The sequence below is a fragment of the Crocuta crocuta genome, unplaced genomic scaffold (assembly GCF_008692635.1).
Source record: "Crocuta crocuta isolate KB4526 unplaced genomic scaffold, BGI_CrCroc_1.0 scaffold253, whole genome shotgun sequence".
NCBI lineage: Eukaryota > Metazoa > Chordata > Mammalia > Carnivora > Hyaenidae > Crocuta > Crocuta crocuta.
Genome location: NW_027529451.1, coordinates 901,009 through 914,639, shown reverse-complemented (window position 1 = coordinate 914,639; position 13,631 = coordinate 901,009). Strand labels below are relative to the sequence as shown.

At 39.4% G+C, this 13,631-nt stretch overlaps 1 protein-coding gene across 1 annotated transcript in view; it reads right to left on the bottom strand.

Annotated features, from left to right (window-relative positions):
- Positions 1-377: 377 nt before the first annotated feature.
- The window catches only part of UBE2E2 (ubiquitin conjugating enzyme E2 E2), a 373,168-nt gene continuing 359,914 nt past the window's right edge, over positions 378-13,631 (bottom strand). The window contains exon 5 of the mRNA XM_077760694.1: positions 378-1,232. Within this exon, the coding sequence (XP_077616820.1) occupies positions 1,135-1,232 (98 nt within the window). The 3' untranslated portion in view covers positions 378-1,134. The remainder of the gene's footprint in view (positions 1,233-13,631) is intronic.

Sequence of the window (13,631 nt, the reverse complement as noted above, 5' to 3'; positions counted from 1 at the left end):
TCTTCAGAGGAAAAGGGAAGAGAAATAAATTCAGAAGTGGTTAAACACAAGGATCAGTCTGACTTGACTTTCACGAGAAGGGTATTTTTGGAGTCCCATATTTTAATTTTCAAGTAAAGAAGGTTAGAACAGAAAGGAGGTCTATGACAAAGCAGTGTGTGGCCAATATGTAAAGTGATAGTGACCTGAAACAACCACAAGATCATCAGGTTATTGGCAGCTGGAGAAATTCCACATGGTAAGCAACTCAGCTATAAAGAAACATTAAAGGTTTGAGATGAAAAATACACTTGAATCTGTAATTGAATTAGACAAGCCTTGCTGCATGTAGGGCTATGCTAGTCACCAGGATACAAAGCTGGGTTACCAGAAGTGCATTTATCAGCCACAGTGATTTATTGAGTGCTTTAATAATACAAGTGTACATCAACTGATCCACAGTCAAAAGTGGCAGGTCCCTAAGAAATTTACAAGCACTTTAAGTAAATCAAAATACATATTATTTTGTTCAATCCAACAGTCTTCTGTGTGGGAGACAGAAGGCTAGTGATAAACAGAGTCTCAGTAATGCACAGTGATTCTGATTGAAGCTTTTGTACAAAAAACTTGTTCCCAGTAGCATGCACCCACCAATAAAGACTTCAGTACAAAAAATTAATCCTAAGCACTACATTTAAGTAGAAATGAGATATAATTCTGAATTCGTGTTTTCCCAAAGATCACATAAAAGGAAAAAAATCAAAATAAAACAAACAACAAAAAACAAAACCACACAGTAATACAAAGCTTTGTAAGAAAGCTCTTACTATTACAGATCCAACATTGTTTGCACTGAAAACAAAAGCTCCCATCCATGTTGAGGTGGGAAAAAAAAACCCCAAATCTTTCAAGTTAATAGAAATCAAACAAAGGGAAGAAACTGAGAAGGCGGTGGTGGAGGGAAGAGAGAAGGAAAAGGAGGAAGTGAAGGAAGGGACAAGGGACGGGAGATGGATGACATACCATCAGAAAAAGGTTCAAAATGTAATAAAAATAAGAAGATCAGAACCGAGGTCCGGAGGGGTGGGTAGGGCTATTGATGCACTTGGTGAATGTGCTTGCACAGGTCCGGCGGGGGCAGCGGGCAGCAGGCCCCTATGTGGCATACCGCTTGGTCCACTGTCTGGCCATCCGGTCGTGCTCTGCTCTGTTGGTCATGTACTGTGTGGCGATGCTGCCCACCAGAGGGTCAGCTGCAAGGGAAGCAGAGTCGGGAGTCAGTAAACAGCAGCAGGACCTCCTCTTTCAAAGTTGGGGAAAAAGAGTGTCTGGAAAGCCAGCCCTAGTTCAGGGAGTAGATGGGGAGGTGGTGGAAAGTGGCTGCTCTAACCTGGAACGAAGTCGCTTTAGCAAAGACCCATAAATGACCTGCCAGTGACACATTTCACACCAGTTGCCCAAAGAGTCACCTACTTGTGCCTTTACTGATAGCTCCTGCCATGTTTCCCTTCAGGTCTTGTTCTCCCTGTGCCCACCGCATACCTCTCATCCTTCACCCCTTGTTTTCGTTTCACTGAAAACTCTCAGCCCAAGTGGCTGAGCTGGCCTGGCCAAGTCCTCTACCCTGAGGCTTAGTTCCGAGGCGGCGGTGGCAGTGGCACTCACACCCCTGGTGGCCCGCACTGACGAAAGCTTCAAGAGTCTGAGTCAAACACAATCAAGCAGCAGCCCTGAGTGAGACCCACTGACACAGGGGAAGATGGTCTGCCTCTTCCTCTGAACTGGGGAATATCAAAATTCACTTAGCTCTTTATTACAAAAATACTGGTAGATATTAAGTGATAGCTAATACTCAGATATACCATGTCCTAAAACTAACAGTAATTCCATAAAACTCTGAGGAGCTGACACAGCAGTAAACCGAAACATGACTTGCTCCAGACAGACTAAGCGGCAGAGCCAGGCTCTGAGCCTGGTGCCCCCCCCCACANACTCTTCTCTGCTTGGGAGCCTGCTCTCCACCCCAACAGGACTCAAACAAAATTAGAGCAATTAAAGAAAAAGTAATTTGGGTTTCTGGGGAGCCCAGAATGTACCCCATTTCCTCCATTCTCTAATTTCACTCTTTCTCTGATTTTTATTCCCTCTACTTTTGGTGCTGAGAACTTGGGTGTGTTAGGGCAAGTGGATAAGAAAGAACCGAAAGGGAAAAGGGAGCATAATTAGCAAACACTGTGTTAAAGATAAAAAGAGAGTAAGGAGGTACGCCCATGTTCTAACACAACCTATGGCCTGGGAAGATTCAGAGACTCCGACCTAGTAAGGTATTCATGGTCACACCTTCTCAATATTAGAGGCACCAGAGAAACACTACCTTCTAATGATCTGGTGAGGACTCTGCTGCTGAAACTTCTGACAAGACACTGTTCATCACCTTGTTTATGTTTTCTTGGACTTGTGCTAAGCTTGTTATGATTATTCTAGGGAGAGGCCAGTTTCTTATGGTCACTTATATCACAAACAATTTAATAGACTACTCACTATAGGAGTTTGTTCAGAACTTCTGCCTCTTTTCACCAAATCCTAAAACTGGAACCATCGCTTAAACCAACCAGGTTCAAGAGGATTAAAACTAGTAATGCTTGCAAACTGGCTAAGATACTGTAAAAAAAAAAAAAATACGGTCTTTCAGTTCAGAGTAAGTAATGGCTTTGGAGTCTAAAAGGCCTATGAGAAGTCTGAGTGACACACCCAAAAAAATCATCTTGCTCCAATTTCTGTCAGTCTAGAATGTAAAACCTTGAGTAAAAACACAGGTATCCTCAAGAGCTGGCATCTATGTCACTCAAGACAGGTGTTTAATTGAACAGAATGTCTATTAGTGAAATGCATTAAAAGTCCATTTGTCTTTCCAAACGCAATGGTCAAGGTAAAGGACAGGTTTAATGCCAGAATGACCAGTGATGTTCTGCCTCAACTCGTATCTTTACAGTGTGGGCATATGGGGAACAAGACAGGCCTGTCATTTCAGCTCAAAGGAGAAAGAAGGGACACATGACGGACAGGGAACAAGAAGCTGTGGGTGGGAAAGTGTTAAAACTATTTCAGTAGGGGAAGAAGGGAAAAATCTCACAAGGCGGAGCACTGATAAAATTAACATGCATTGTGCAAAATTTCTTTGTACGCTTAAACAATCTAATGTTAGATTTCCTTGAGAGTTCCTTTTACCTTTTCAAGTCTGATTTTAAAAAGAATATTTTTCCACCTGTAAAATTATGCATGCTACCTGTAAAAGCAGTAATTAATAAAAACCATGTCCAACAATACACAAGACAGAAAGCTATAAGTGAAGATCATCTCCAAACTTACTCAGAAAGAAGCAGATCTTCCTGGACTTCTTCTCTAAACACAAAATTAGGGGCTAGTAGGCGGCTCAGTCGGTTAAGCATCCGACTTCGGCTCAGGTCATGATCTCACAGTTTGTGGGTTCGAGCCCTGCGTCGAGTTCTATGCTGACAGCTCAGAGACTGGAGCCTGTTTCGGATTCTGTGTCTCCCTCCCTCTCTGCCCCTCCCCAACTCATGCTCTGTCTCAAAAATTAAAAAAAAAAAACCCAAAAATTAAAATATAAACACGCAATTAAAAAAAGGTCAATGTATAGGCTGCTTTTGTAATCTTAAAGAAATCATGATATGGTGAATGTCTTTTATGTCAATAATCACAAATTGATTTCATCATTTTTAATATTTACCTGAATAACCAACTTCTTGTTTAGAGACATTTGGGCTCTTTCCAATTTTTGGCTTTATAAACAATGCTGTGAGGATCATTACTCTGCATACCCTTTCACAAATTTATGCAAATCTGTAATTTGTTTAACGTACAAATGAAGGAATAACATAAAGGTATAATATGAGGAAATTTAAAAATCATGTTAACGACATAGTTCTCAATGTTAAAATGTTTTGCTGAATAGAAGAAAATTACATTTGTAGGTTAGTGGATCAAAACTATGCAATATATATGTAGCAAATGACCACCAGACAATTTAATGGAATAAGACACTCTTTGTAGTGTATTTATAATTATGACCCTAAGTAAAAACAAATCTCCTTACACAGGTTTCATATTTCATGGATACAGATATGCCAAGGACATAATAACAGTCTCCAAACGTGAATTACTGTTTCTCTAACAATTTCTAAAAAAATAAGGAAAAAATTCCCATCACTTTAGGTTTCTACATTGTTATTCCTTTCCCAAATCTTTATCAGTCTTTGACACTATCCTCTATTGGTCTTCCTTCTCTAACTGAAGAAGATTCACAAAATTTATCAACCGATAAGTAAATTAAAGTTTAAGTCTTCTACACTCTTTGCCTTGTTCACAGCAATTATTTGAATTTTTGATAAGAGAAGCATGTTTATGCCTACAGCACAGGGCTGGATGATTTTAAGCACTTAATTCTCCCAAATACTAATGATGCATGTGTTAGAGATTCTCGGAGGCTGAGGAACAGGATTTACAGCGTGGGCAATGGAAAATCATGGAGGGTGAGAGTTGGTTTATAATGCTCTTCATTTACTAGACCTTTAAACCACCTCACCTCATCTGTTTAATAAAAATGCCATCATTTTTGTTGACACAACACTAGCTATGAAATACCAGCCTCAATGAAAGTGCAAGACTGAAAGACCATCGACAAGGGGCAGAATACCTTCCTCTTCTCTCAGCTCCACCTCCTGGTCTCACCGCTGCCTCCCAACATAGTTTCAGGTGCAAAGAGAAGCTGTTCCACTAAATGCTTGTTGACTAGACAGCCATCATGATTATTTGCAAGTGAGTGGAAAGTGATCATTATTGAGTACTCTGTCCCCTTTACCATTCTTTTGAGATCTATGTTCTGTGAACCTTTGATTCTAGAAGAGAAAGGCTCAGAGAACTCCTGCAACTTCATCGCCAGGCTGGCCTCTCTCTTGGCTGGCGCTACACTGGGTACTCTGGAAGTCAAATGGGTTAATTGTCCACAAAGGGACGAGGAAGACAGGAAGCAAGACTTATAAAGGGGATAAAGAAGCAGCTGGTAAGAGAGGACTGGAAAAGACAGGCAGACTACAAATTGCTGAGTGATTTCTACTTGCAAGGTCAAAGAACATTCTATCTCGGTTGGTAGGTGAAATGGGAAAAGTTACATGGAAAACAATTTTGATTCCTTTTTTCTTAAGAAAACATATATATTCTTAAAAAACACAAACAAAAGTAGTACAGAACAGTGGAAAGGGCATAGGCTTTGGATACAGACTGTGTGGGTTTGTGTTATCAGCTCCACCAATAACTGAGTCACCTTGGGCAAATGCTTAACTTCTCTGTGCCTCGGTTTTGTCAACTACAAAATGGAGACAATAATAGTAATTACTCCATAGATTGTTATAAGAATCTAATTAATTAATTCTTGTAATGCACATACAAAGCTGCCGCTATTACTTTCAAAATAAAGACTGGCAACTAACTGTTCTTGTGCATCTTTTAAAATAGAAATCTATTGGGGCACCTGGGTGGCTCAGTCAGGTAAGCATCCAACTCTTGACTTCTGCTCAGGTCATGATATCATGGTTGTGGGATCAAGTCCCACATTGGGCTCCGTGCTGAGTGTGGGGCCTGCTTGGAATTCTCTCTCTCTCCCTCTCTCTTTCTGCCCCTCAACCACACTCTCTCTTTTTTTCGCTCAAAATAAAATAAAAATAAATTTTAAAATCTAAATCTGATTGGTCTTTGTGAAGACATTCTCTTCAGATAAAATCCAAAAGTCCTTAGTATGGCTCCCAAGATTTTTGATCTAGACGTAGTCTTTTGAGCCTTCTCTGCTTGTGCTTGAAGACTGAAAAAACAGCTTGCAGCTTCTTCTATAAGCCCTGCTCTTCCATAGGTCTGCACTTTTACTTCTGATGCCTCCTTTGCCTGGAAGGCTTCTACTCATTTCTCCATAAAGCCCAAGCATAGCATCCTGGGGGGTGTCTTCTAGGAGCTTCCTCGCAGTCTTAGATATCCCATTTCTGTTTTGTGTGTTCCCACCCCATCACTGCACAGAGAAGACTGCCTTTTAGCAGGCTGTTTACTAATCTGTATTTCCCATTGGACTGGAACCTATGCATTCACTCATTTGACAAGTACTTATTGAGTCCCTACTCTGTACTGGTACCAGAGAACTAGTGCTAAGCAAAATCTTGCCTCATGGGACTCTGCCTGTCACTCTGCTTCCCTTTTATTAACTCTGTTTATTGCGTGAATATAAATACAGACAGAAACACATGAGACAAGTAAGGAACACACACAAAACAGTGACCATATGACTCCGTGTGGCAGGTGTCCCTGGGTGGCACTACCGTTATAAGCTGGTTCATCAAAGACATGTCTTCTCTAGATGTGAATCATCAGCGAGTCAGAGAAAGGGACCTGATGGTGACTGGGACAGCTTTCTTTCACTTTTCTCCATTTTTTTTTAAACTTAATTATTTTATTATTGAAATCTGTGCTTTGCACTTTGCCATTTCAAGTGCCACTTCAAGGCTATAAATGACTGTCTTACCAGCCGTTCCATTATACCTGTGATTAACACGATTCTTTTAGCTCCATCAAGTCACTGGAGGCGTTCTGTATGTCTGCCTTGCAATGATGTGAAGTAGCTCATTTTTATGTCATTCATGGAATCTTTCTGCTGTGGTTTGGTCTAGCCTAGATTTATTTAAGTCTTTTATAACTGTCTGTTGTAACTGCATTTAACTTGATACCTTATTAAGGTTTAACATTTTCTTATTTTTGTTCACTATTTATATTTCTTTCTCTGTGATTTGCTTGCTCATGTCTGTTGTCCATTTTTTCCTACTAATATGAAGGAGCACTTTATATATAATAGATATCAGGCATGAACTGAAGCTTAGCTTGGGCCTCAGTATTTAGCCCAATCCGCATTAGTCTTTGGAAGACTGAACAGACAGATGCCTCCTTTGATGTCATTTTCAGCTTTACCAAACTTGTGGCATTCACGGATCATGTAAGTTACCATCATCTTTAACAAGCACAATACCATCATTCGTACTCAGTGCTACTGTCTGAATACTGGTTTTAAAAGTATTGGTAAGCAATATGAGCATCACTTGGGACGGAAAAGCTCTTTCAGCCAAAGCTAAACACAATGGCATACAACGGAATAATTTGGAACCACCTTCTCAGGCAGAACATTCAAACAAATGCTCCAAGTGAGATGGAAGAGCAGTCGCCATATGTGAAGAGGCTGCTGGAACAAAACGGCTCGTAGCTGTCTGTTGTCTATACCAGCACTGACAGGAAAGGACCTGGGACCAACCAGGGGCTGCCGGCAGGGAAGGCCGCACATCCAGTGACTGTGGGAAGCAGCAACCAAATGTAAAAATATTAGATACAAAAATGTGAGGGGAAAAACCTTATGTTTGCTTCTTCACTATTCGGAAAGTGATTTCTTCAGCACTGCGGGAGCACTTCAGTGGCCCTGCACCCCCACCAGCAGCCAGATCCTCTGAGTCTGGGAGTTGAGAAGGGAAGTCTTTACCTTTCTGTGACTATGAAAGGAAAAGGAAAGCTTACTGATCAGATAGCAAAATCTTCATTAACAGTAACCTACACTGGCATACATACACCTCTCCTCCCTATTCATGCTTTTCATTAAGTGAAAACATCTATTTAAGTATTGCAAATATGCACAGGAGCCATCTAGTAGCTGGCAGTGCTGAGAAATTATATTGGTACATCATAATGACAGACTCTAAAAAGATACTGAATTTTTAATAATAAAATTATAATATTACTTAAATTCTTAAAATTTCATATTTACTGCCATATCTCAGAGGATCATTTTACGACGGGAATATTCAGCCTTGCCTTGGGCTGTTTATTGATTTTAACACTGGCTGATCAGTATTCAGCCAAAATAAACTCATGCACCTCGAACAATAACACTATATATTGTGTATGGAGAAAATATTTTCTCTCAGTGTATTGTTTGCCCTTTCACCTAACTTATGATGCCCCTTGCCATACATAAGTTTAAATTTTTTAATAAGTCTTATTAACATAAATATAATTGCTTATTTATAAATATAAATGCTTATTTATAAAGGTCCCCCTTTGTTCACTCCAGTATTTTAAAATATCCCCTTCTATTTACATATAGTAACTTTTATGTGTAATGCTAGCTTTATCATTCTTAAGATTCCTACACAGATCTTGATTTGATTCTGTACTTGATGTTCTTTCAATAGATTAATTTGTCTTTTGCTTTATTTGTTCATCCTGCTTTTCTCACTATAGCTTTATAGTGTGTTTTGGTATCTGGTAGGGTAAGTTCTTACCCTTTCCCATTTTTTTTCTTTACTAAAATTTTATTTAAAGAACCCTAATCTTGATGAGGTTGAGACTCAGAGTATTTAAAGCAATTTCATCCACGGGTATAGCAATCTTATGTTTCTTTTGAAGAATGTTATCAAGATTTAGAAATATCTGAATTTCTCTGGATATACTAATTAAAAATCAAGTGAGTAGGACAGAGTTAAGGCTTTTGTCTTTTGGAATGTGGGGAAATAAGACTACTAACTATAGGCCTAGCCTAAACCAGAAAGATTGTTAAATATCCTAAGAAGACACATGTGCACATGCATGCGCACACGCGAGCGCACACACACACACAGTGTGTGAGACTCAAAGTGATTTAGGCAGAAAATTATGTCTGTGATTTAAGCCAAATGGTGGATATTATCCATAATATAATCTAGATTTAAATTTGAGAATGCTAGATAGAACTGCATATAAGTCTGGCAAGACATGCTGTTACTTCAGCATTAATAACCAGTGGTGGTAAAAGGTACTAAGTATCCCAAATCCTAAAGAGACCATGAGTACCTTCCACAAGACTTATTAAGAGAAGATGAGCTGGCTCGGACAGCCCCCGAAGTCTATCACAGAATATGGGATGGGAGAGAAGGTTTGTGAGAGTGCAAAGCTATTGTCTTGGGAGCATGGTGTGTGGTAGTGGGGCCTCCCTGTCTCCCTCCTCCCACCACCACAACCACGGGGAGAGGATGACTTTTTCCTCTGAGAGCCATGTGAAGAGGGCACCAAGAGACCCCACAGTAAAGACTAGGGTCCCTGCAAGAAGCAGACTGCAGTTCCATTCCCGGCCAGGGATTTGCCCCTTGACTATCTGAGTGGTGAGAGGAGCACCAAGGAAGTGGTCTGTACTGTCCCTGCTAGCTCATGAGTGTCCTATCTAGAAGGCAGCTCCCCAAAGGAGGGGACCACAGGAGCTAAGAGGCTCTTAGGGGAATGCTGTGTGAGAGGGGCAGTGGTATTCTGGAAGCAGCCTGCCAGCCAGTTTTTACATTTTTAGGAATTTAAACACTGCCATTATTAAAAATTAAAGTTACAATTAAATAAATTATTTACAAACAAGGGGGAATATTCAAAACTCATTTCTTAATTATTTTACTGCCATGATTACTATTCTCATAATTTTTTTTATGCTGACTCTATCTGTACGGTAGAAAAAAACAATGTGTTGCCATGCATCTTGCCCCAATTATGCATTCAATAAAGTCATGCATGTAGCCTGAACTGCCAAGAACTACAAATTAGGACTTGGCATATTGTTTTGTTGATTGTCTGGAGTTAAGAAAGTGATGGAGAAAATGCTAATAATGCAGATTAAACCTCAAAGTGTGGTATGTCTAGAGTCCTTACATTGTCAAGAGCATAAAAACTGGAGGATATATTCTTCCAGTATTGAACCTATTATCTCAGTTAAGCAAAGGAGTTGCTTATGACACTAAGAAGTGAAATTCCAAAATCCTTCTTTATTTCACTTTCATCTTAGTTCTTTTTAAAAAAAGTTTTTAATGTTTATTTATTTTTGAGAGAGTGTGAGCAAGGGAGGAACAGAGATAGAAGGAGACAAAGAATCTGAAGCAGGCTCCAGGTGATCAACTGTCAGCACAGACCCCGACGCGGGGCTTAAACCCACAAACCACGAGAACATGACCTGAGCTAAAGTCAGATGCCTAACTGAATAAGCCACCCAGGTGTCCCACTTTTGTCTTAGTTCTTAAATGAAAATATCATCTAACATTCATATTAGTATTATACTCATTTGTCAGCTGCGACCAGAGGATGGCTATAGATTCTGGCAAAAATGATTGAACTTCTGCTGGGAGAATCAACTGATGAATGGAGTTTACATTAAAGAGTATTGTATACTTCATTACTTGTAAATTGTGTACTACACATTCTTTACCTCAGTAAAATATAATGAACTTGTGTACATGCATATACAAATACCACCACCCGACTCCCACCTCTAGCCTGTTGTTAAATATTTACCAGGACGCCAAAGGAGAAGAGTTATTAGGAGGCTGAGCCAGAGCTGGGTCTTCCACATCAGTGAACTGGGCAGTGAGCTCTCCAAACTACCCATGTGAAGCATTTTGACACCTATCACCTAGAACGCTTGGATGGCAAGTAACCATGGGAAATTAGGTAAAGGGACACCATTTTCATTCATTACCTAGTCCCCATATGCTTAGGAGTTAGGCCTTGAGAAGGGAGGAGAAGGTGATATCTGAGAAGCAGACAAAGTTCCATCCACCCTGATGGGAGGTGGAAGAGGAAATCAAATTTAAATCAGGTATGAGATAGGAGTTTAAAAATGGACCATACTGAATTTCTAGTAACTGAAAGTGACCTGGATGCTATGAGATCTGCTAAATACTGTTAAGGAATAGAAAAGGAAGATTCAATAAAATAGGGCCTAAGGCAGTGATGAGAGAAAGTTAAAACCATTCGATATTAATGCCTACTGAATTGACACTGTTCAAGAAACAACACAAAATACACTGGCTATAATCTATACTGTTGATAAAATATTTTTAAAAATTTAAAAGCTCATCCTGTAAGTCTACATTGCAGTGCTATGTACATTAAATCAGTGTGTTTTGAAATATAAAGCGTTCTGTTAGAATAGACTCATTTAAAGAAGAGCACAGATGGTGCATTCCTACTGAGAAGCTATTGGATTACAATTCCAGGCTTAGTTAAGCAATAATTCCTAATGAACTCTAAGAAAATATCCTTACAGTAGAGGACTTGTTAAAGACATCAGAGATTCACACATTGCTTTCCCCAAAATACCGCTGCAAAGAGCTGTTGCTGCAGCAAGAAGGAAAGAGTCAAAGATGCCAAGATGTTGCAGCTGTGTTTTTTTAAAAAGCAGCTTCACCAAGATATAATTTGTACAATTTACCCAATTAAAGCATACATTCCAATGGTTTTTAGTACATTCACAGTTATGCAGCTATTACCACAATCAGTTTTAGAATATTTTTATCACCCCAAAAGAAACCTTGTACCTCCTGGCAGTGAGTCCTCATCTTCCCAAATATTCTAGTCTGTGGTATCCAGTAATCTACTTTCTATCTGTATATATTTGTTCTGGACATTTCATATAAATGGAATCATACAGATAGGGTCTTTTGTGATTGGCTTCTTTCACAAAACATAGTATTTTCAAGGTTTATCCATGTTGTAGCATGCATCAGACCAGACCTCATTTATTTTTATTGCCAAATAATATTCTATTGTATGAACATACCACCTCATATTTATCCATTCATTAGCTGATGGATCTGTGGGCTATTTGCACTTTTTGGCTATTAGGAATAATGCTACTTTGGGCATTTTGCTTGAACATGTTTTCATTCCTCTTGGTATATACCTAGGTGTGGAAAAGATATGGTAGCTCTCTGTGTAACTATTATAGGAACTGCCAAAGTGCTGCCCAAAGAGATTGCATCATTGTACATCCCTACCAGCAATGTGTGAGGGTTCCAATTCTCCACATCCTCATCAGTACTTGTTATTATCTGAGGATCGTAGATTATAATGAGAGAATAGCTTATTGGCCTATGTGTACCAGGTATCCAGTTATTTAAAAATATATACTCTTTATAAACATTTGTTAGCACCAACCATGGAAAATAAGTTCTCTTAAATGGAGTATTTTTCTCATGGTGTCTGGCTGTGATAGACTGACGAAATAATATTCACTAGTGTTAGAATGCATCCTTCTCGTTCAATAAGATTAGTTTAGAAATCGGTGGGAGATCAGGCATAGCCAAGTTTACACAGGCACTAGGGATGTTGTCATAGCGGCCAGGAAACCAAGTCCTTGGGATTCTGATGCCCAAATATCTCGTGGCCCTTGCCCTCCTTTTCCTCTTCATGGCCTCTGTCATCTCTTACCTGGATCATCAAAATACACTCTTGCACCTCTCTGCCTTCAGTTTCTCTATTCTCAGATGAACTAACCTTTAGTATCTAAAGTCCGAAACCTGGTCATGTAAGGTCCCTCTTTTACAACTTTCTATTCCCACCAACTTCACTTCACCACCATGCCCATCCCCATTGAGATCCCCAACGGCAATGCTAACTATGCATAAAGATGTACTTTTGCCAATAACTTGTCTGATGTTCTAGATGGTTTTTACCTATTAAATTGTTTTTTTCAGAGTGCCTGAGTAGCTCACTTGGTTAAGCCTCCCATTTCTGTTCAGGTCATGATCTCATGGCTCATGGGTTCAAGCCCCACGTCGGGCTCTGTGCTGACAGCTCAGGGCCTGGAGCCTGCTTCAGATTCTGTGTCTTCCTTTCTCTCTCTGCTCCTCCCCCATTCTCTCTCTCTCAAAAATAAACATTAAATTTTTTAAATTGTTTTTTTAGTATCTTGTAAAAATATTTTATTTCCTTTTTAAAAAAAATATTCATTTATTTTTGAGAGAGAGAGGAGAGAAAATCCCAAGCAGGTCCTGCACTAACAGGACCCGCACTAACAGTGCAGAGCTTGATGCGGAGCTTGAATTCACAAACTTTGAGATCATGACCTGAGCCAAAATCAGGAGTGGGTTGCTTAACTGACCGAGCCACCCAGGCACCCTTGTTTTTTCAATATCTTAATCATACTTTTATTTTCAATAGGGGCTGTTCTGCTTTCCCCTCTCTTTAGACAACTATTTAGTTTTTACTATTTCTGGAGGAAATATGTTTTCAAAAGAGGTAAACATAGTAATGTGACAAAACACTGTAACATAGATTATTGTGAAATCACTATTCAAAAAGAAAAATTCATGCTAAAAACTTGTTGGTAAGTGTAAAGTGGTGGCCTATATATTAAAACAATGCATCAAAGCAAAGTGGTTTCCAGCTTAATAGCCTAGAACAACAACTCCTGACAGCAATTTGGTCAGTCTGCATTGTCCTGGTCTTCCCTAGGGAGATCAATCTGGACAGCAGAAGAAAATACAAACCACCAATCTCATGGTAGAGACTGGGATGTGTGTTATAAAACACAGAAAGGAAGAAAGAAAAGAGGTTAGACACAACAACAAAAAAACACATATCAAAGTTATCTGTTTACACATTAACTCCTTAAAAATAATACTGAACTATTTATTATTTTTTAGATTTTACTTTTAAGTAATCTCTACACCCAATGCAGGGCTCAAATTTACAGCCCCTGAGATCAAGAGTTGTATGCTCTACTGACTGGTGCCATAATAATGCTGAACTATTTAGGC